The 24,119-nt window shown below is 44.6% G+C and overlaps 1 protein-coding gene across 1 annotated transcript in view; it reads left to right on the forward strand.

Moving 5' to 3' along the window:
- LOC115088833 (b(0,+)-type amino acid transporter 1-like) overlaps positions 1-22,445 on the forward strand; it is a 72,677-nt gene extending 50,232 nt beyond the window's left edge. Inside the window, exons 3-6 of the mRNA XM_029597022.1 lie at positions 11,431-11,560; positions 15,222-15,346; positions 16,838-16,925; positions 22,026-22,445. Of these exons, the coding sequence (XP_029452882.1) occupies positions 11,431-11,560; positions 15,222-15,346; positions 16,838-16,925; positions 22,026-22,262 (580 nt within the window). The 3' untranslated portion in view covers positions 22,263-22,445. The remainder of the gene's footprint in view (positions 1-11,430; positions 11,561-15,221; positions 15,347-16,837; positions 16,926-22,025) is intronic.
- The last annotated feature ends 1,674 nt before the right edge of the window (positions 22,446-24,119 follow it).

Genomic DNA, 24,119 nt, shown 5'->3' on the forward strand with positions numbered 1-24,119 from the left:
ATCCCACAGCCGAGACTCCGCCTCCCAATGATGAGGCTTAGCGGGGCTCCTCCCCCTGGTCAGTTCCATCCCTCACCTCAGCCAAATGGCCCACATACTTACAAATCCTAACACATGGGAGCTCTACCCAGAGGTCTGAATAAAGGACACCTACCTACAGAGGAAATTCATAAATGTACCATCATTCAGATGTAAATTCACCCTTCTGGATAAGAGAAAGCAGCGTGAACTGGTTTCACGCTGCTGATTATAACATGGGTACAAGCTGCAGGGAGCGATGGGAACAGTGGGTGGGGGAGGGGACCAGGGCTGATAGCAATGGCAACAATTTTGAATTGCTGCCTTGCTATTGGCCACTGCGTGCTTTTGGCGGGGAGAGTGGCGTGAGTAACGGCAGTCTGAAACCAGCAGCAAAGCAGAGGACAGGTTTGCTGTTTTTGCTCTGGTGCTGGTTTCTGACTGGCTCGTTAGGCTTAAAAAAAAAAAAATTGTCCGGTGGTTTGCCAATGCGGAGAGCGAGGGCCAAGTCCGCGGAGGCGCCCCTCGGAGCGTCTGTGGCCAGCAAGAAGGCATCAGTGGCCGGGAAGTACCCTCCGGTTCCAGCCCCCACGAGGATCGGGCAGGTAGGTTTGGGTTCGGGGTCTCCCCTGGACTTACAGTTAGCTTCTGTTGGCCGGATTGAGGCCTCCCGTGCCCCTGCGCCATGGCCCGTCACCCCCCCCCCAGGTAGACTCGGGGGAGAGCGGCCCCGAGCCTGAACTTGCCGCTCCTTGCCTGGTCTCGCCATTTGAAGCCACCCCCCCTCCCCTTCTTCGGCAGCAGCCCGATGAGCCAGACGACACTCTGTACCTGCACACCCCCTGCAGGGAGCTGTATAGGGAAGACGCCATTTCGCCAGGCCTTCCCCCGGCGGGGCGCGATCTGGCCCCTGCTCCGGCAGCCTCCTCAGGCCTTCGCTCTCTTCAGCACCCGCCCCCTTCAGGGGACTCGGCACGGGGCTCCCGCGGCAGGCCTAAGCCTGGGCTGCCTCACGAGCACGCGCATGTGGGTAGATCTAGGAAGGCCACGCCTGGCAGGGGGAGGAGCCGCGGTTCAAGGGGAGAAGATCTGATGGTGCAGGAGGGGACAGCCCAGCGGAGCCCTGTGTCCTTGCCGGGCCGTCTGTGCTTTAGTAAAGGAGGCAGAGTGGGAGGGAAAGGCAGGTTGATAGATAAAGGCAGGCCAGAAGCGTCAGAAAGGGGAGCACAAGCAAAGTTGGCCCGGATTGGTGTTTCTAACTTGGGCAGCACTGCGGCTGGTGGAGGGAGAGGTGTAGGGAGCTGGGATGCAGTCATGATGCTTCATAAATATGTTGATGCCAAGCTCAGGGACAATCCCTGGGCTATAGGAAGGGAGGGCTCCAGAAGCCTGCAATATATTGGTGGATGGTATCCTCAGGTGGAAAGGGTGGGTGGGTGAGAGCTGTTTGCAGGAGATGACTGGGATAGGCATGAGCAGTCTGGGGTTAGAAGGGGTGCTTCCCTTCCGGTGCTGAGTGCAGAAGCAGGGGGCGCTAGGGGCTCAGGAAGAGAGGCAAGGATGGCTGGGAGTGGTGTGAGAGGTTGTTTTTCAGCTTTCGAGGAAGTGGCAGTTCCTGGGACATCCAGGCAGGAGGCGTGGAGGGACAGGAATTTTCAGGAGAAGTTTTCGGAAACGAGGACCGGGAGGGAGGCTGAGAGAGAAAGCCCCACGGACTTTGTGAGGTGCGGCCCAGATGAGATTTCGGAATACGGTGCAGCCAGCAAGGGATCAGGTAAGGCATCTAAGGGAGAACAGGCTGGTGCAGGTTACGATATGAAGAAAAAGAGGGATAGGGATAGTAGTTCGTCCAGTTCGTCATCTACATTGTCTAGTTCAAGCGATTGCAGGGAGGGGTTCGCACACAGTGTTAATGGAGGGCCCAAAGCAGGATATGGGTCACCCAGCCTTGGCTTCTTTATCGGAACTTTGGGAGGAAATACCTAAGCGTATAGTTAAGCGTATAAGAAAGAGAAAGTTTGTAAATATATTTCGGTTATTAGAAGGCAGGCGAAGGGATAGGAAACACAAAAAGAAATCAAAAAAGAAGGGGAAACGGGGTGAAGGGGGCATACAAATTTCTAAGAATATAATTAACTGGGTAAGGGGCTTCCTTAGATTGGCGAGTGTGGTTAGCCATTTCGACCCTTCGCAATACGGGGCACTGTTGTCCTATACAGACAGCATTTTGGGGGCATTCAAAGATTACGAAGGTTGGGCTTGGCTCAACTATGATGAGAAATTTCGGGATAAAATGGCAGCCAACAAGTTTATGTCCTGGGGGACGCAAGATATTCATCTGTGGCTTACGCAGATGACGGTGAAAGGGGCTAGCGTTGGGAAAGGAGGATCGGCTGGGGTCAATATGACCAGCAGTTTATTGGGCAGGGGGTGGCAGGTACACAGGGTAGTTCCTTTTGTGGAGCAGGTAGCGGGCGAAAAGGGGAGGCTGGTGCAAAGGTGCCGCGTGGAGGGGCAGATATATGCTGGAGATTTAACAAGCTCACGAGCTTGTTCCCGCAGTGTAAATTTAGGCACGCGTGTGCGTCATGCGGCGGAGCACACCCAACCACAAAATGTGGGCAAGGACAAAATACCACCATTGCCAAGGGTGGTAAACCGTGAAGTTTTGTTTAATAAGGCGGAGTCTCCCATAGTGCTCTCCGTGTTAAAGGATAGACTGAGGGGTTATCCGCAATTATCAGCTGCATGCTTGTTGCGTTTAGGGTTTAGCGTGGGTTTTAGGATCCCATATGAGGGTCCTAGGGAGGGGGGCAGGGTGCGGAATTTGAGGTTGGCCTATCGCATGGCGGATATTGCCAGACAGAAGTTAAGTAATGAGATCCAGTTAGGAAGGGTGGTAGGGCCTTTTGCGGCAAGGCGTTCCATAGGATGCACTTATCACCACTGGCGGTCATTCCAAAGAAGGCGCAGGGAAGTTCAGACTGATTCCAAACTTATCGTACCCGGAAGGAGCTTCAGTGAATGATTTTATCCCGCGCCAAGCATGTATGCTTCCTTTGATGATGCCATAGCATTAGTTTGTAAAGCAGGGAGGGGAGCTTTGTTAGCCAAAGCGGACATTGAATCTGCTTTTAGGTTGATACCGATTCACCCCGAGTGTTTTCCGTTGTTGGGTTTTCACTTTGAAGGAGGTTACTTTGTTAACCGATGTCTCCCGATAGGTTGCGCAGTCTCATGTGCGTTCTTCAAAGCGTTTAGCATTTTCATGCAATGGGCTATGATGCAGCATACAGGGCAAAAAGAGATGCTACATTATTTAGATGATTTCTTGTTTGTGGGTCCAAGTAGAACAAATACCTGTCAAAACCAGTTAACCGGTTTTTTAGAGGTGGCAAGGTCTTTAGGCGTGCTCATTGTGCAGGATAAGACGGAAGGGCTGGTGACCAGAATTACATTTTTGGGTATAGAATTAGATTCTGATGAGATGGTATCGCGGCTGCCGTGGGAGAAGGTTGTCCAGTTGAAGGAGTTGGTGAAATTGGTGCATGGATCTGTCAAGGTGACACTTAAGCAGATGCAATCCTGGATAGGTTCTCTCAATTTTGCGTGCTGAGTCATTCCAATGGGGAGAGCTTTTATATGACGGTTGTCTGCTAGGACGGTTGGGGTAAAGGCAGGGCATCATTTTATCCAGGTAACAAAAGACGTCAAGGACGAACTGGGAATATGGGAGGGTTTCTTGGATTCGTTTAACGGAATACGCCTGATGCAGGAGAAGGAGACAGCGAGCGTGGAATTGGAATTATACTCGGATGTGGCGGGGGCAACAGGCTTTGGCGTGTACTGGCAGTGGCGGTGGTGCGCGGAGTGATGGCCGGAGTCTTGGCAGGCGGAAGGTATCACGAGTAACATTACGTTTTTGGAACTGTTCCCGACAATCGTGGCATTAACAATATGGGCACCTAATACGCCAAACTACTTATGTATGACCCTCTATTCACGGGCAGACATTGTCAGTACTGCTCGTTTTGCATAGGGGTCACTAAACCTTTAATCAAATATAATTTTTTGTTGATTTTCAAAAATTTTTAAGCAATTGCAATCGAGAATAAAAAAACGGATACTTATCCGCACTCGGAACCCAAACCCGACATGGCCATGTTTCGGACTTCTGTCCTGCTTCAGGGGAAAATATTCAAAAAGCCAATTCAGGTGGTAGAAAACATCTTCTTCTTTCGGCGAATTTACTCCGTGCCTATCCTGTTTGTCAACGCGGGCTGCATTTCACCCCGCTGAGTGAAATGCAGCCCGCGTTGACAAACAGGATAGGCACGGAGTAAATTCGCCGAAAGAAGAAGATGTTTTCTACCACCTGAATTGGCTTTTTGAATATTTTCCCCTGAAGCAGGACAGAAGTCCGAAACATGGCCATGTCGGGTTTGGGTTCCGAGTGCGGATAAGTATCCGTTTTTTTATTCTCGATTGCAATTGCTTAAAAATTTTTGAAAATCAACAAAAAATTATATTTGATTAAAGGTTTAGTGACCCCTATGCAAAACGAGCAGTACTGACAATGTCTGCCCGTGAATAGAGGGTCATACATAAGTAGTTTGGCGTATTAGGTGCTATTTAAAATTTAGTACCAGGACACTTGTTGTTTTTGAATTGTTTACATTGGTGTGTACTGGAATACACCGTTGGTGTGTGTGGGTTTTTTTGGTGTGATTAACAATATGGGGCCAGGAGTTACAGAACAAGAAGGTAGTCTGGTGGTGTGATAATCTAGGGGTTGTGCAGGTGGTTAATCGGCAATCAGCCAGGTGCATGAGGGTGTCAGGATTGCTGAGGGAATTGGTATTCTTATGCCTGCGGTGGAACATAACGATCACGGCGAGACATGTCCCAGATTGCAGAAATGTGATTGCAGATGCTCTTTCTCATTTCAAGTGGGACATATTTTGGGCCGAAGTGCCACAGGCAAGTCCGAAGGGAGAGAGAATCCCGGCACATCTGTGAAACCTTGGATGACTGAGACGTGGTAATTGATTCGGCGATCCCTTGCGCCAGCCTCGTGGAGATCCTATATGACGGGCAGAGCACTGGTGTCTCGTTTCTTGAGGGTGTTGGGGTGGAGAGGGGGGGAAGTTCGGGAGGGGGAAATTGCGCAGTTTATTCTGTGGGCAAAAGGGGCGGGGTATTCCATGTCGTCTGTGCGGTGCCAGTTATCAGGCTTCACATTTTTTCAAAAGCTTGTGGGACACGGAAACCCGGCACAGGGTTTCATGATACAGAGAGTTTTGCGGGGCTGGGGTAGAGCTCGGACAGAGCAGGGGGATAAGCGGAGACCAATAAGGTATGTTGACCTGTTGTCTATGGCAAAACAATTAACAGTAGTGTGTAGGTCTCGGTATGAGTTAGTGTTATTTAGAGTAGCATTTTCCTTAGCATTTTTCGGTGCCATGAGAGTCGGGGAGTTGGTCGCGCGATCAAAGGTTAACTTCGGTGGAGAAGGGTTGCGAGCACAGGATATGTGGGTATACGAACGTCAGATAACATTGTGTATTCGAAAATCTAAGACGAACCAGAGAGGCAAAGGGTGCTGGATTTCATTAGTACCGGCGCGGGACGACATAGTGTGCCTGGTCAGGTGCATGAAGGCTTTCGTACAGGTGCGGCCGAGAGTAGAGGGACCATTCTTGATTCATGAAGACGGTTTACCATTAATGATATTTCAATTTGCTCGCGTGTTGCAGTGGGTCGTCGAGGGTTTGGGGTGGGATGCGCGTGTTTACACGCCGCATTCCTTCCATATCGGTGTGGCAACCATGGCGGTGGAGTTGGGTTGGTCGGGGTCACGGATCCAAGCCCTGGGTAGATGGAGATTGGATGCGTTTAGGGCGTGCGTGCGGAAATAAGGGGAAGCGGGGCTCAGGAGGATTTCTACGATATAGGCTAATGCAGTCCTTTGTTTTTGCAGATATGAAGGGGGTGATATCCAAACGCGAATGTGCCTGGGTCGTGGGCCATTCATTCGTGCATCGAGCGCAGTGAAGGGCTGTGAAGAGGCCTTATGGAGAGCAATTACATTTGGATAGTTGTACTTGGACAGTGCGGTGGTTTGGAAAGGGGGGTATGCGGTGGGGGGAGTTGCGATCTTTCCTCCAAAGAAAGTGCAAATTTGGGGATTTCCGCAGATGATGATAGTTCATTTAGGAGGGAACGACATTGGAAAAATGTCTTGCCGCAAATTAGTGGCAATCATAAGGAAGGACTTGGCGACTATAATGAATGATATGCCAGGCACGAGGGTTGGTTGGTCCGATATTATGGTTCGAATCAAAAACTGTTCGGAACCGTTATGGTGGAAAGGGGTTAAAAAACTGAACTGCCAGATTGGCAAATGGCTGGTTCAGCAAGAGGGTTTTTGGGTGCGGCATAGTTGGTCGTGGGAGGTGCTCGGGGGTTTCTTTTTAGGGAATGGGGTACACCTTTCCGAGATAGGTTTGGATTTGTTTAACAATGGCTTGGAGGAAGGATTCCTGCAACAGCTGCGTGAATAGAGGGCCGCAGTGGGGGAACAAACGTAACAGGGGTTACTTTTGTTTGTGGCGGAAAACCCGAGCCCAAAGTTGAAATCTGTTGTGTTTGGTTTGTGAAGGACTTTGAAAGGGGGGGGGGTGGAAATGCTCGTGTAGCTTGGGGCTGCTACATGGGAAGGCCTAAGAGCAAGGGGGGGGGGGGGGCGATGCTCAGGCCGCATGCTTACCCTTGCTGGAGCCATGGCGGGGTAAGAATTGGGGGTGCGTCGAGCGAGTCTTACCACTGGGACACGGTGGTAAGTGAAAAGGGGCATGATGGTGGTGGGGGAGGGGTACAATATTTAATGATTATGTATAAGTTGCTGGGCTCGAGTTAGGTTTTGTAATAAACTGCGGCCTTGTGTTTAACGCCATAAATTGTGTTGGTGTCTTATTTGGGGGGGGAGAGGGGGATTCCGGGAGCGAACTAATGGTCTTGCTTCCCTATGTTATGGACTGTAATGTTTTCCAATCAGTAAACTATTATTTTAACACCCAGAATCTGGTCCTGTCTATTCATTACAGTCTCTTACCTCATGAAAAGCACCTACAGCCTACACACACACTGGGATCAACACAACATCATCTGGGCCATAAGCGAGAGCTTCCCCCAATAAAAAGAATCCCTCCCCAGGGATTAGAAGTCAAGCATGGGAGTAATTTGCTAGCTGGAGTAGCCCCTGAAGAGAGAGAAATTAGTTTGTGTGCTCTTGGGATTAAACACACCACTGCAGGTTTCACTTAAATTGGAAAGTTTGCTACATTTTAAAATTGTAATGAGTAAAGGATTGGAGTGCTGCTCCTTCCAATGCTCTTCAAAGGTTTGTTTATAATTACTCCTATATCTGAATAAGCACTGAAAGAGAACAGTTTGAATTAGTTCAGTGAATACAAATAATGTAATAGCTAGGGACAGATTTTATCTGCTCCCTCTCCTAAACACTGATTCAGTGCCATGGCATGCTACCCTGATCCCACCTTGACAAACATTTGAGCTGTGGCACAACCCCCACCGAGAGAGAGAGAGAGAGAGAGAGAGAGAGAGAGAGAGAGAGAGAGAGAGAGAGAGAGAGAGAGAGAGAGAGAGAGAGAGAGAGAGAGAGAGAGAGAGAGAGACTTACTATAGTGCCTATGCCCTAGACAGGTATTTGAATCCCTATGGGAGGGCCACCTACTAACTCGGGGTGGGGATTAGGTATGAGCGTCGGGGGCCACTTTCGCATTCCACATGAGACCTACGGACAGAACAGTGGTCTCTAGTGCAGATTTGCTGGCCGTCGGAGTGAGGACGCTCACTCCAAGAGGAGATTTGGGCAACATTCTCTCCACCTAGCATGTTGTTGCCCAGATAGAGTGTCCATCAAGCTAGGTAGAGAGAACGTTGCCCAAACCACTTCTTGGAGTGAGCGTCCTCACTGCACGAAAGAAGTCAAGGTTCGGGGGATAGGATGCCTTCAGAAATCTAGAGTATGATTGTGGGGTGTCAGTGAGGAGAAAGGGGCAGGAAATTTGATGCCCTCCATTCCCAATTTTATTACCCTAGGTGTAGGCCTAATAGGCCTGTGCATAAATTCAGGCCTGATAATAACTATGGTGACAATGTTTTCCACTGTATCAGCAAAATTCAAAATACAGAAGTGGGATTGTAGGAGAGATGTGTAGCAGGACTCCTGGTTGGCTGATTGGCTTCACCTGGGGCACTACTTTGCTAGGGTTCATACGGCATGGGGGAAGCTTGACTTCCTAGGCCCTAGGCATAGACATGGTCCGTGGTCACTACTAGTCAGTTTAAACCTACTGATCTCCTGAATTTGTGCAAACGATAATGCTGGAGGAGGCCAAAAGACATAGAATAAATGAACACCCCAACACTCTCCTTCTCACTGATCCTAAGTCCAAGAAAAGGAAAAAAACAAAAAAAGTCTTTCAGACCAACTTGGTGTTCAAAACAAAATTTTAATTTAGTTTGTAAATTAAAATCCAAGCTAGGATGCTGAATATCAAAAATAACATGAGGAAAATAAGTGTCAGAAACACCATAATCCCTGTATCCATGCCTGTGTTCCCATTATCCACATCAAGTAGTCCTTCCTGTTGCAACTCTAGCATAAAAAAAAACCAAAACAAAAACAAGGAAAAGGTGTAAAAATCCCCTCAGTCGAAAACTAGTCTTTCAAAGTCAAAACCACTCCAGTCCCTCCTTCTGAAATATACAAAAGATCTCAGATCTCTTCACCTCTTAGGTAAACACATCCAAACCAATCCATCCAGATACCAGGAAAAATTCCTTCTGTAGGAACTGGCTCAACTCCAGCTCTGAATAAATTCCCAAATCCATCCTCGAGATCATCTCCACTTCCAGGCAGAGAAATCTCTCCTCTTGGTCTGTCCACCTGGGGGATGGCAAAGACTCAAAGCACATGCTGGGGGCAATTTTTACATTTCCATATTATTTCCATTTACAGTCCATATGTTACAAAAGATACCCTAGTAGATGCATTAGATCACTTTATGCCCATGAACATTTGTTCACTGTTCCATGTATTACTTTTATTCCATTTTACGCCCATGAACATTTTACGCCCATGAACATTTGTTGACTGTTCCATGTATTACTTTTATTCCATTTTACGCCCATGAACATTTTACGCCCATGAACATTTGTTGACTGTTCCGGAGGAAGTGGTGAAGACCAGAACTGTGAAAGACTTCAAAGGGGCGTGGGATAAACACTGCGGATCCATAAAGTCAATAGGCCGCCAATGAAGAGTGGGTGACTCGCCAGAATGATGGCTATTGACACAATACCCTTATTAAATAAACATACACATGCTTACTGTGACTCCTACATCGCTCTAAGCTTCAACAGCAAGAGGTAATGGAAAAAAGGATTTGCACTCACAAAGAGGGGAGTAGCTGGCTTGTTACGGCGGTTACTACCCCAAACCAAATATGCCTGATACTTCACTTTCAATGCATATACAGCATAGCTCTCTGCTTCAATGACAGGGGAGAAGAATAACTGATACTTCACACATCCAGCAGAGCTCTCCGCTACAACGGCAAGGGAGAAGAAAAAGGGTTCGCACTCAAAAAGCGGGGAAGTAGCTGGCTTGTTACGGCAGTTACTACCCCAAACCAAATGTGCCTGATACTTCACTTTCCATGCATATCCAGCATGGTTCTCTGCTTCATCGGCATGGGAGAAAGACTGATACATCACACATTTCCAGCATAGCTCTCTGCTTCAACGGCAGGGGAAAAAAAAAAAAAACAAAAACAAAAAACTGATGCTTCACGCATATCCTGCATAGCTTCAACGACAGGGGTGAAGAAAAAAAGGATTCGCAATCACAAAGCGAGGAGTAGCTGGCTTGTTACGGCGGTTACTACCCCAAACCAAATGTGCCTGATACTTCACTTTCAATGCATATCCAGCATGGCTCTCTGCTTCAACGGCAGGGGAGAAGAAAAAAAAACCAACAAGGGCTGTACAACATAGTCTAGGTAAAACAAATAAGCATGGGTGTAGCTTGCTTATCGCGGCGGTTACTGCCCCTACTACCCCTAACTAATCAAGCTAGATATTTCACTTGGATGCAGCTCCATCACTGCTCTCTACATTAATGGTGGGGGTGGAAGGGGAATAGAACAAGGAGCTAAGAGAAACAGATAAGAATGAGAGAAAAAATGTGTGAGGCTTGCTGGGCAGACTGGATGGGCCATTCGGTCTTCTTCTGCCGTCATTTCTATGTTTCTATGTTTCTATGTTTCTATTCCATTTTACGCCAACATTACGCCCATGAACATTTGTTCACTGTTCCATGTATTACTTTTACTTTTATTTCATTTTACTGTTCCATGTATTACTTTTATTTCATTTCACCCTATTTATTCTGTTACGTCTTTTAACGCTGTTCGATGATTCATTTATTACTATTTAACATTTACGTTCTATTGTTCAGTCACCTTGTTTAATGTAACGCCTTAACCGCGACTGTTTTGTTATAATGGAAACCGATTTGATTTGATATGTGTATCGAGAATGTCGGTATATAAAAATTCTAAATAAATAAATAAAATAAATTTCCTTTAAGCCTTACCATAAAAAGGTGGGGGGGGGTGCTAAGTGCAAAGCAGGATCCCCCAAAATTTCCCACCCTCCTACTGGGCTAAAAAATAGAGCAAGAACTTAGCAACAGATGAAGTCACAGATGAAAAAATGGAATGTGTGCAAGGTGAGAAGGAAAAAGCTGAAATACTAGAAAAATATTTTTTGTTCAGTAGTCACCAAAGAAGGGCTTTGAGAACGGCTACCAACAGGTGGCAAGGATACATATGAAGATATCATGTCTGTAATCCCACTTTGGGTATTTGAGCTGGGAGTGCAGAGGGGCTCACTCTGAAACGTTACTTTTATAGATAACTTTAATAATAGATATGATCTTTTCAAAGGGGGGAGGGGGCATTCATTTCAGGATCCCTTACTTCCAAATAGTCAACAAGAGTTGAGGTTTCATCTGTGCTCTCCCAAAAGGATCCAGGAAAAATTGGTTGCAGTCACATCTCAGGCAGAGTGCATTACAGTTTCAACTCTGCACAGGGTAGCCTGGCAGGAAAGCAGGGTCCACACTGGATCTTTTTTAATTTTATCTGAGCTGCGTAGGATAAGCACAGAGGATCCTTAGTTACACCGAAGTGAAGGGAAAGCAAGAAATAACTGGAGTCTATTGCGTTAAGCAGGATGTGAATTGGGCAGCCTAGATGGGCGTTCTGGTCCTTGTTTACTGTCATAGATTATGTTTCTAAAATGATATTTCTCCTTCCACAGAAACAAAATACTTGGCAAGTGGATGTGGTTGATGCCTCTGTCAGTAGTTCTGTCCACATTTGGCGCAATCAATAGTGGAACCTTCAGTGGAGGACGCTTGTACTATGTGGCAGCAAGAGAAGGTCACTTGGTAAGGAGGCAGATATGGGGACATTCCTGTTTAACATTTGAGGATTTTAATAACAAAAAAGTTACAATAGTCATCATTTCCTTTTTTGTATAAGCAATCACAACGTAGGTAGATGTGAGGAATATTATTATTATTTGATTATGATCATGATGGCATGGTAGCATTGCCATGGTAGCATTGCCATGGTTAGAGATCCATTTTAAAGTATGAGTTTCTTTCACTGAATTTTGGCAGCAGGTGTCCAATTTTCACAAAAATAGGCAAACACATTGTCTTTCCCTGTCTCTGTTACACTGCCAATTTTAATAGAACTCGGTTCACTGGTTTTCAAATAAAAAATGTGATTTTTTTTTCAGTTCCAACATTTTTTATATATATATATTTTCTGCTTGTCTTTCTCTAAAGAAGGCAAAATTTGGCAGCCATGGCTCAATGATGCTGCAAAACTGTTATAAGAGCCAAAAAGGCATCCTTTAAGAAATTAAAAAGTCCAATGAATAAAATAGGAAAGAACCTAAGCTCTGGCAAATTAGATGTGAAGGATTAACAAGAAAGTCCAAAAGAGAATTGAGGAAACAGCTACCAAAATGGTAAAAACTAATATAAAGTCCACAGGGATACTGTATTATTGATTTGGACCCGGGACTGGCTTTAGGGAGAGTAATGCCCTAGACAGAAATTGTTGATGGCATCCCCCCTCGGCTGGCCCCCATCTCTGGTCCTTGTGGTAGATTAGTGGGTAGGAGGAGTGTGGGTGGACTTTCTCTGCCCTGCCCTGGATTGGTGTGGGTCAAGGGAGTGGATTTTCTTTCCTGAGCTTTGCCATTGGTCTCAGCATCCCAGGGCCCTTCTCTCCTCCACAGCTCCTTACCTGCTGCTGTCTCTTTGGGGAAGCAGGCAATCTGTGAGGTGGCTTTGTTGTTCAGTGGCATCCTTGCTGATAATGTCAGTCACTCCAGGTGATGGGGCTTGGCACCAAGCTGCGTGACTCCTCTGGTTCTCATAGGGGCACTCTGGAACACCTCATTTCTTTTCTAGAAGGAGAGGGTTCTCTTCCAGGTAGAGAGCCCCCTGTGAGGGTTTGCCCATTCTGTGAATGGGGGATGGAGGCAGGGAGTAGCATCCTCTGGGGCTCTTTATTTCTCTCAACATTAAGTTCTGCCTTCTGGTGATTGTCTCTTTGGGCAGTGGCTACATTGGCTGTGGTGGAAGGGGATATGGCTATAGTTTCCCTATTGCCCCTGGCTGGCAGTGCCTCTTGTCACACAGTGCCCTGGGAAACTACCCTGCTTGACCTACCCTAAAGCTGGCATTCTGTGGACCCCCTATTAAACCCTTTTGTGAAGTCACTACCTTGGGTCCCCATCCACTTATGCATGCCATTTAAGCTTCTCCTAGTCATCTACAAGTGTATTCACTTTGTAGCTCTTCATACCCTTTCATTTCTCCCCCTACACTCCTCCATGAGATCTTCATTCATCAAGCAAACTGCTCTTTTACTAACATAGTCAATGATGATAAAATGCCCAGAAGTGATTTATCTACTATGCATACAAATTACCATATGAAAACCGACACCCACTCTCTCGCTTCCTTCCCTAACCTCTCAAGCTTGTACCACTGTTTAAGGTTTTAACTGCTGCTCTGTGCAGGTTATCCATATGTCTTCTTGGAAATCCAATGGGATCATAGCATTGTTTAGGGTTGTAACCACTGCTTCATGCCTTCTTGGAAGGAGAACGCCATCATATCACTGCTGTTTTGGCCTGTAACTGTCACCCTATTGAGGATATGCCAGTGCTTCATTACCACCATCTTGCCATTAGGGATCCTCTGTGCTTATCCCACACTTTTTGATTTCCATTACTATATTTTCTCTACCGCCTCCTCCAAAAGGATACTCCATCCTCTTTTCATCATGTTTTGGGTGGAAAAAACATTTTCTGACCTTCCTGGTCTATTGCTTTTGATCTTCATATTGTGACGCCAAGTTCTAGAACTTCCTTTGCATTGAATAAGGTTTGCTTCTTGTGCATTACTAATCTGGGCGTTTCACCTCCATTGCCAAATCCAGACTCTGAGCTTTTTACCTTGCTGCATTATATGTCTAGAATAACCTTCCTGAGTTACTGCATCATGCTCCTTCTCTTGCCATATTCAAGCCCTGTCTAAAAACATACACTTTTGAGATTGGTTTTAAATCTTAAACCCTGGCTGTCCCTGATCATGGCCTTGTTGAGTTTAACCATGCTTGCTATAATAAATACATTTTCTGAAACCTCTTATTTGTATTGCTTGTGTGTCTTGTTTAGATTGTAAGGTCCCTGGAACAGGGACTGTCTCTTAAGTGTATCTGTTTATCGCTGCACATGTATATTAGTGCTATAGATATGAGACGAAGTAGTAGCAGCAGTTGTAGTAGTTTCATGGAAGTTCTTAATAATGTCATATCATAATGCCACAAATATTAAGCATTAGTGATATTTATGGCTACGTGGCATCATCACAGATCATCAACATAAACTGAAGACTTACTAAAACCAGAATGTAATAGTGATCAGTTTCCATAGTGTTACTGTATCATTATTAACATTAAGATTATTAACATTAACATCAAATTTAGTGCCGGTCTCCAGAGCGATACCACATTTATATGGGTACCCACATCCCTGTGACCAGACTACTAACCCTATAAAGTCAGGGCACTAGATTCTTCACCTCAGCCCTTCAATTCCTTTAGTCAGAGCAGAAGTTGATCACTCTTTTATCTGATTTAGCAGAACGATATGAATTGAAAATAAGTTTCTCCTCCAAGATGATCCCTCAGTGCTGCTCTTTATAGTTGGCAGGGGGCACCAAAACAGTAGAAGTCACGTTCCCTCCCTTTCCTGGATTGAGTGTGTCACCTCTATGGTCTGCCTAATCCAGATGGGCCCTATAGGCAGCAGAGTTGAACTTGAGTCTGCTGTGTCACAACCTGCAGTGCTGTACCTTAATCACAGTTTCTACTATGTTTTTACATGCAATGGATTCTGCACATGTGATGCATAAATGAACATATTCCCTATATTATCTCCACTGATACATGTAGGAGACTTTGGTTGGAGCCCAGATGTGACTTCAGGATAGTTAGAGTTGAACCAGTGCAACAATAGCATGTACGCCTTTAAGAAAGACCATGATGTGTCATTGCCAGTGGGCAACATTCAGCTCATAGCTCCTGAGAGCCAGTGTCATGTTAAAGGGGGCTCCTGAGAATCCTTTTGCTAAATTATTTTATGAAAACAAAGAATGTGTCACATAGTGGATCAAAGCTATCAAGAGCCAGTACTCAAGACTTTGGTTGGTGTAGTATTTAAACTGGTGGTTTGGTGAAGGCTATCAAATACCAAGTCAGTGTTCTGGGGTTGAATTGGGTCTATGATGTCTTCTGATTAGAAACAAAAAATTGTGTCTTTATAAGATCCCAGATATAGGTGTTTGTAGATGGGAGTTTGGCAGAAGGGGGAAAATACCTTACAAGACAGAAATATTGGTTCGTAGCACCAACAGAGTCCTATAAAAGATGGAAGTCCAGGAGTCAGAGACAATATTGGAGCTAAGTAGAAAGTTTACTGCATAATTTCTGTTTTTAATTAGTTCATTTAATTTATTAATACAGCCTGCAGTTCTATCTATGATTCATGTGCGACGTCTTACGCTTTCTCCAGCAATGATATTTACAGCAGTGACAGCTACAATTATCATAATTACAGGTGACTTTAGCAGCATCATTAATTACAACAGGTATGAGCAACAGTTTCCTTTTTTTGCTAATGCATGCCTGTGTAACCTGCATGACACTGTCTCTCGAATTGGTAGGATCTCTCAGGGGTATAGGCCTTGGGTGCACTTTCCTCATCGGTCCCTCTATATCCCATGTTCTTGTGTGACTCCAAAATAAAACATGGGATTCACTCCAACTGAGAACAATCATCTCATTTATTTTCTTGCACACACAAAGATTCCAGTTAGGACTCAGTTGTTCACTGTTCAATTACATCCCAAACTGCTAGAGCATCGAAAGATATTAATTCTGTCTAATTCAATCAGATCATCCACATCAGGAATAATGCTCATATACTCTGATATTTCACTTAACAGTGGAGTAAAGTAACCCTATGGTATTCACAAAAGATGGTTTGCTCCATGCCTCAGTAAGAGCAGTCCAATTAAATTAGCTTAAAAATGCTGTACAGGGAGCTGGGTCCTCTAAGGCTGCATGCTGGAGAGAGACAGCTCACTTAAAGTTGGAGCATGCTCAGATAAAACAATTAAAAAAATCAACAATTTTGCAAGAGGCGCTAGAGTACCATTTTAATTAGTAACCATGGCTTATATGTGGAAATATTGCTGCTGTTCTAAATTCAAGTGCATACATGACTGTACAAGTGTAAACTCCATAAGCAGTGTATCCCTTTTTGTAACCCACTTTAAAGTAAGGATATGTGATATGACTGTGAACTTTGAAAGTCAATAAGCCTTTGGCTTATTGACTTTAAGTAAGTAACTGGAAAATAAAACTTCCAGATGGCTAGCTGTGTTAGTTTGTTGTGGCAAAAAATGACACAGAAGCTGGTGACATCTTAGAGACCAACTGATTTATTGAGGCATAAGCTTTCCAGGAAAAGAGTCCACGTCATCAGCTAGAGTAGACAGTGGGTTTCAGACTCAAGCATGCCCTCGGCTGGCTTTTCCTAAATTTTGAGCATCAGAGATAATTCAGTTGTCTGAAAATGTTTGCTTTTCATAAAAAGCCACATTCTACACTGAGCTTTTCAACAAATGGAGTTAGAGGAATTTGGATTTGGAAGACAAATGGAAATGGATTTAAAACTGATATGAACGAAAGTTAGGTTTAGGAAAATACAGTAATATTCCACATTCCTTTGGCACCAGGACTGCTACTGGATCTCTTACAATATGGGCTTCCTTTTATAAATGTTCAATGAGTTTTCTGCCATTTTCTGCCACATTGTAGGAAGAATAAAAGCAATTACTTCAGGGCATTTTGAGGCATTAATAAACTAATTTTATCATTTTCCAGAATGGAAACCATGGCAGTATATTTACAAATATAGCAGTCACAAAGCATAGCCCCACACAGCACTAGTTGTTCTGAAGCTATCGTGTGGTATAAAAGAATCACAACAGTCATATTGCAAACCACTGGTGGTAAAGTTGAAATTACATGAAGGAATTTTGATTAACTCAGATTCTTCTAATTGCTTCATATAGTGTTTGCACCTGGATATTCTTTAGCCTAACATCTGCAAGCCTGCTGTACTTAAGAATTAAGAAGCCTGACCTTCCAAGACCTTATAAGGTAAAAAAAGTAGGAAAGAACATATAGGGGTGTATTTTCAAAGGGTTACGTGCGTATATTACACGCGTAACCCTGAAAACCTGCTCCTGCGCGCGCCGAGCCTATTTTGCATAAGCTCGGCGACGCGCACAAGCCCTGGGATGTGCGTATGTCCTGGGGCTTGAAAAAGGGAGCGGGGTGTGGGGCGGGATGGGGTGGTCTGGGGGTGGGGTGGGGGCGAGGCCGTAACCTCCAGGCACAGTGGCCATTTGCCGCTGTGCCCGGGATCACGGGCCGGCTGTTGCCGGCGCGCGCAACCTACGTCTGCCTGGAGGCAAGCGCAACTTCCCGAACAAAGGTGAGGGGGGATTTTAGATAGGTCCAAAAAAACAAACCAGAAACCGATCCAATACTGCAGTAGCGACCAAAACAAGAGGATCAGTGAACACCAGGAATTCTTTTATTCTGCACAAAACATCATAAAAAGCCCAACTCAGGCCGAGTTTCACTCATTTGAGCTGCTTCAAGGGCCATTAAATTTGATGCCGGTGGTTGTCTCCATAAAGCAGTTCAGCTTCTCTGAGTGTGCGACAAACTTTCAATTCGGCACAGTCACTTCTCAAGAGCTGAAGTTTCCGTATAAATCAAACACGAAAAAACAATCTGGAGCCACCGTTTGAAGAAGTTATCGCGCCGACCTGTCAAGTGTTGGTGGTGAGATACTTTTGAATTTAGGAGTGAAGCTAAACGGCGGCTCCAGATTGGAGCCCCCTTGGAGCACCTCTTTTCTGCATGACCAAAAGTACACACATCCTTGCAGTATCCACTTATCCAGATGTAGATGAAATCTATTTTTACCTGCATGATCCTTTTGAAAAAGTACCCCTGTGAATGTTGGAGCCAGTTTTAGCCCTTTGAAAATCTGATTCCACTATCCTTGAGTTACTCTTTGCTGCCTGGACCACCCTTTATATCTGTCTGTTTTCTATCCTTTAAGGTAAAAATTCTGTGGAATATATTCATTGTAGATGTTACTTAAGTTTTAAAGAAGAGTACTTATTCTGTTATGCTGTATCTCTTCTTTTGTAAAATCACCAACTCCAGCCCCAATCCTTAATGTAATCTGGGGGTTTATATAAACAATCCCAACTCCAACAACCACAAGTCACCCAGTCATATTTAAATAAATTGATTATACATACATTTTTTACTTTTTATCTTTTGTCTTTTCTCTTTTTGTAGGACCTCCAAGTACACAGTGGGGCAGATTTTAAAAGACTTACGCGCATAAATCCAGGTGGATTTATGCGCGTTGGGGGGTTACGCGCGCCGTGCCTATTTTCAAACAGCCCGGCGGTACGCATAAAGTCCTGTGACACGTGTCTGGGGGCGGGGAGGGGGCGTGGCCAGAGGCCTCTGCAGGGCCACTGTGCCGGGGGATCGTGCACCGGCACTCAGAAGGCATGCGCAAGTTACGCCTGCCTCTGGCAGTCGTTACTTCCACGAGAAAGGGACGGGGGGGGGGGTGTTCTTTAGGGCTGGGGGGCAGAACAGGTAGGGGAAGGGAGGGGAAGGTGGGGGGGGAAGGACAGTTCCCTTTGAGGCCGCTCTGATTTTGGAGTGGCCTCGGAGGGAACAGGGAAAGCCAGCTGTTCAACCCGAGGGCTCGGCACGCGCAAGATGCACTAGTGTGTAACCCCTTGCGTGTGCCGACCCCTGATTTTATAACATGTGCGCGGCTGCGCACGCATGTTATAAAATCGGGCGTACATTTTAAAATCTGCCCCAGTGTGTATGAGTCACAGACTGCTTGCTTTTACTCATAAGTACAACTTTATTTTATTTTATTATTAATTTCTAATAAAAGAAACTGTGCCCGAACCTCTGGAGCTCAAACTTATTTTCGTTTCATTTTTATATGTATCAAAGGTCCCCACCAGAGCAGTCTTTGAAGAAAACAGTCTCCTAATAGAGAGAGTAAAATTCAGACTCCACACTTATCTTTATGTTGCATCATTGCCCTGAAATGGATCCACGTTTTGATATCTGCATCAGGGGGTCTTTTTTAGTATTAAAACATCTTCTCATTTTTAATCCACAAGACGGCTCACAAGCAACATCTCCACCTTACATCTTTTAACTTCCATTTAAATCAACATGGCATCAACCCCGAATCTTTATATATTCCTAAACGGAAATGACATCAATTTCCAAATGGGCTGAAAACCAACCTCTCATTCAATCCTTCATCTTAGCAGCAGGTCAAAAAAAAATCCCTCATTTAATCCTCCACCTTCAGATCAAAGGGTACCAATTAATTACCTCATTTAGCCCCTTGGGTTTCAAGGAATCCAATTTAAAAATACAAAAATGTTCTCGACGATTCAAAATAGATTGAATATCACCCCCCACCCCCCTCAACCCAGTCAGTCAGTTTAGGGCCCATACCAAAGATGGCTCAGTTTATTTATAAGTTGCCTATGTAGAACCATGTCAAAGGCCATACTGAAATCTATGTACATTGCATCTAATGCTTTCCTCTGGTCACCCAAAGAAATTGATATGGATGTGCATTTGTTTAAAACAAAAGTGCAAAATGTGACAAATAAGGCTAATTCATTTCATTTAGGGGGCCCCAAAATGAATTGGGGCCCCCCAAATGAAACACATTTTATTCATTTGTTCTATTTTAAAACAAATGCATTGGGCCTAGGTTTTGACCTAGCCCCAGGTTTGGGCCTAGGTCTAGGCCCAAACCTAGGGCTTCGCCTATGGCATAGGCCAAGGCCCAAAGCAGGGGCTGTGGCAAATCCCTAGATGAGGCCCCATCTTCGGGCCTAAGCCATGGCGCCAGTGTCGTGCTCGAGGATAGGCCGATGCCCAAAGCAAGGGCCATGGCCTAGGCCCGAGCACGATGCCGTGGTCTCGGTGGAAGCCTGATGCCGGGACAAGCCAAGACCCCCCGAAAATTACAAAAACAAAAACAAACACAAAACCTTACCTGATTCATTGGGTATCCATTGAAGGTTCAGTTCTGATGCCAGGGCTTTGGCCTGGACCCAGGCCCGACACCATGACCTGACCTAGAGGCCGGGTCCCAAGGCAGGGGCCTCCGTCTGGATCCAGGCCCAACACTGCACCTAACCCAGAAGCCAGGTCCAGACACAGGGGCCTTGGCTGGGGCCCAGGTCCAACACTGCAAACTGACCCAAAGGTGCATAGTTAAGCTCTGGAATTCATTGCCAGAGGATGTGGTTAAAGAAGTTAGTTTTACTGGTTTAAAAAAGGTTTAGATAAGTTGCTAGAGGAAAAATCCATAAACTGCTATTACAGTAATTAATAAGCAATAGTAGCTTGTGATTTATCTAATGTTTGGGTACTTGCCAGGTATATGTGACTTGGATTGGCCACTGTTGGAAACAGGATGCTGGGCTTGATGGACCCTTGGTCTGACCCAGTATGGCAATTTCTTATGTGCTTATGTTCTGATGCCGGGGTCTCGGCCTGGACCCAAGCCTGATGCTGTGACCCGACAAGGAGAACGGGTCCCGAAGCCAGGGCCTAGGCCCAGGGTCTCACTCAGACCCCAGAGCCCAGGCCTGGAAGCTCCTCTTCACGTGTCCTCTTCTTTCTCCTTCCTGTTGCACAATGACAGCGTTTGCTGGGGTTGCACTGGAGTTAATTTACTCCGGCTCATTCACCCCAGCAGACAGCACCATTTCGCTGTGCGCTGAGACCATGGCGATGTACTGCGGCCTTGGCTTAATCAAGTCCAAGCAGATCCACACCGGACTGGGTAAGTGGGGGCTGGAGGGGAAAGTTTTTTTTTACTCAGCACACAATTAAACTCTGGAATTTGTTGCCAGAGGATGTGGTTAGTGCAGTTAGTATAGCTGTGTTTAAAAAAGGATTGGATAAGTTCTTGGAGGAGAAGTCCATTACCTGCTATTAAGTTCACTTAGAGAGTAGCCACTGCCATTAGCAATGGTAACATGGAATAGACTTAGTTTTTGGGGACTTGCCAGGTTCTTGTGGCCTGGATTGGCCACTGTTGGAAACAGGATGCTGGGCTTGATGGACCCTTGGTCTGACCCAGTATGGCATTTTCTTATGTTCTTATGGTCCCAGCATTTTTCTGGGAGAGTAGGAGGGATGGCTTGTTTTCATTTTTTAGCCGTTTTTTTGGGGGAGTGGGATTAATTGCTTGATTAGTTTTTTCACAAGAGTGAAATGAATCAAGGAATCCACGAACCAAAATTTGTGAGGAAAAAACCTCCCGAAAATGAATCGAAAAACAAAAACTAATTTTTTTTTCCCCTGCACTTCCCTAGAAATTAACTAGATTCAGCTGACAAGCCTTACCACTGGTAAAACCACGCAGTCTTGGATGTTGTAATCCATTAGATTCCAAAAACTACACTATCTCCTGTTTTAGCAGCGATTCCATTAATTTACTCTCCAAAGAGGTCAGACTAACCAGCCTGTAATTCCCAGCCTCCTCTTCACTTCCACTTTTGTGAAGAGAGACCATATCCACCTGTCTCTCATCCTCCAAAACTTCTCCCGACTCTAAATAAGCATTGAAAAGTAAGAGTGTGCAGCCAAAATATTCCTTTTTTTGTTTCATTTTTGGGTTTGTCATGTTTTTTATTTTTGTTTCGATTTGGTGTATACTTCTACCGCGGGCCCTCATTTACATATTTTTCTTTTCTGAATTGCGCGCCCAGGAGAGTGGCCTGGGCGCGCGCCGGGAGAACGGGCGCTCGCCGGCTCTCCCGCGGGTTTTTCTGTATCGACCCGTATCTTAGTTATCATTCAGGACCTTCATTTTCAGGTTTTTTTTTAAATTTTTCCTTTATCAGAACAAAAACGGGAGAGTAATCAGTCAGGAAAAATATGACTAATTGTTTTGCCCTGACTCTCCCATTTTTATTTGTTATAATAAACACTGATGAATTCCTAAGGAAAATAAAATACAAAGTGAAACAAAGGTCCCTGGTAATCCATATAGAACTTTTAACGATAATAGATTTGCTATGATAACTCAAAAGAGATGTGTGAAGCAAATATTTATTTTTAAGAAAATAAAACTAAGTGCACGTTATTCTTTTCTCTCCACAGGTTCCAATTTTGATTCCTATCTTATTTTTCATTATGGCTGTTTATTTGGTACTGGCTCCAGTCATAGATAGTCCCCAGATGGAATTCCTCTACATCTTTGGATTCATGCTGATCAGCATCTTATTCTATATTCTGCTGGTGCGTTACAAACTCCATCCAAAATTCTTGCATAAAGTTACTTTGCATCTTCAGCTCTTACTGGAAGTTGCTCCTACTGACAAATATGAAGATGATTAGGAGAAGCAATTATCTTTTCAGTTTCAGCCAATATATTTAGCAACTCCAAATAAAATACTGTTGAGAAAAAGTATTATTGTATGTAGTGGATAACTGAATTATTTTCTAGGAAACACTACATACATTATTCTCTAGTTGCTACTAAAAAAACAAATCAAAACATTTTTCTGTGTTAAGTTATCTCCACAATGATAAAAGTCTCTTTGAAATAAAATTAGCCCATTGGGCTCAGTATACATCAATGTGCTTTGAATTCTAGGCTACATTTGTTTCATTTACTAACCTTCAATTTTTATTTCTACCATCCAAAGGATAGCTGAGATGGTTATACCGCAAACCACTCAGCCAATGATACCAGGGCTATCTGCAGCCTTGCAGTGCATCAGGTGCTTTTAGGTTTGTTAGAACTATACAACAAGTAATGTTTGTAAACGGAAGCTTCTTCACATGGTATTAGCTTATTCTAAGAAAGGATGCAATATACCCAGTACATTCACTGCTACCCTTCTGAACAGAAATAAATAATAAAAAAACAATTCACTGGGCTAGTTGACCTCAGAACAATATTTTCAGTATGAGGTAGAACACCTCTGCTAAAAAATGGGAATAGTTTGTATGGAGCATTTTTCAACAAGGATAATGTCTGAGGGTACTTTTTGTACCAAATTTTGAAAAGAAAGCTCACATATACTTCCACTTTGAAACTTGCTATGGGTACAAAATAACCACAGTGATTTGCACCTGATTTCTGTGTGGGAACTTATTGAATGGAAAACAAATTGCATAGAGTTTGAAATGCAGTCTACATGTGTTATTTTCCTCCCCCAACATAAGCATGCCCTGGGAATTACACCTGCTATATGGTACACCGAGAGAATTTACATGCATGCTGGGTGGCCAGCTATCAGAGAATCAGTTCATGTAGATAAAACACTTTTTACTGGTGGAAATCCCTTTGAAAATCACCCTTGTATTTAAACTATATGCGAAAATAGCTTTGCAAATGCAATTTTGCAAAAAAAATGTACCTATACTTCGGTGAGGTGTAGTTAAAGTTTATGTGAAAAAGTCCATAGGAAAATGACATATGCTATTCTTCAATAGGGCTTATTTGTATGGACATTCCATTAGCAAACTAGTGCCCAAAACAAAAGCTAATATGCAAAATTCTTTGCACTTCAGTTCATTGGCCTCTTTGTCAGTTATCCAAGTGTCCTTCATTATTCCGTTATGGTTTCTGTGGCCTTGCTTTTTCTTCTTGCTCCTTTAGGTTTCCAGCTTTATCAGAACTATCCTCCAGTGGGCTATGATACCATGAGCCTTCCTTTGCAAGTCACTGGGATTACCCCTCAGTATCCTAACCCCCTTGTCTAGTTCAGCCATTGAGGCAATAGTGCTTGACCATGGTTCGCAGACTACAGTTCCCTGTGGAATTTCTGCATGCACACCTAAAACTGGCTACTAATTATCACTATTGTGCAAGCAGTGAGACACCCTTGCCCAGGGGTTGTGATTGCTGTCTCTGCAGCATTTCCAGCTGCCTATGATGCAGAATCTGGGCTCAGAAATTAGATATGGGCTCTCAAATGTCAGTGAGTAGCACCTCCACTGGGCCATTGAACTCGCCTTCTCTGATTACCTGTAGCCCTCCTATCATTTTGCCTGGCTCTTTCTGTTCCCAACTCTGCTTAGCACTGGCCTTTCAAAGCCTTTGGCAAGCTGCAGTTTCTCCAGTGACTATGATGGCAGGCTGTAATTTACTCTGTTGAATTTAAAATTGTTTTATCAAACTCAATTTTTGTTCATGTTTCTAATAAAGAGTGGAATGCCAGGATCTTCAGTAAAAATTTTGTGCAT

The sequence above is a fragment of the Rhinatrema bivittatum genome, chromosome 3 (assembly GCF_901001135.1).
Source record: "Rhinatrema bivittatum chromosome 3, aRhiBiv1.1, whole genome shotgun sequence".
Classification (NCBI taxonomy): Eukaryota; Metazoa; Chordata; class Amphibia; order Gymnophiona; family Rhinatrematidae; genus Rhinatrema; species Rhinatrema bivittatum.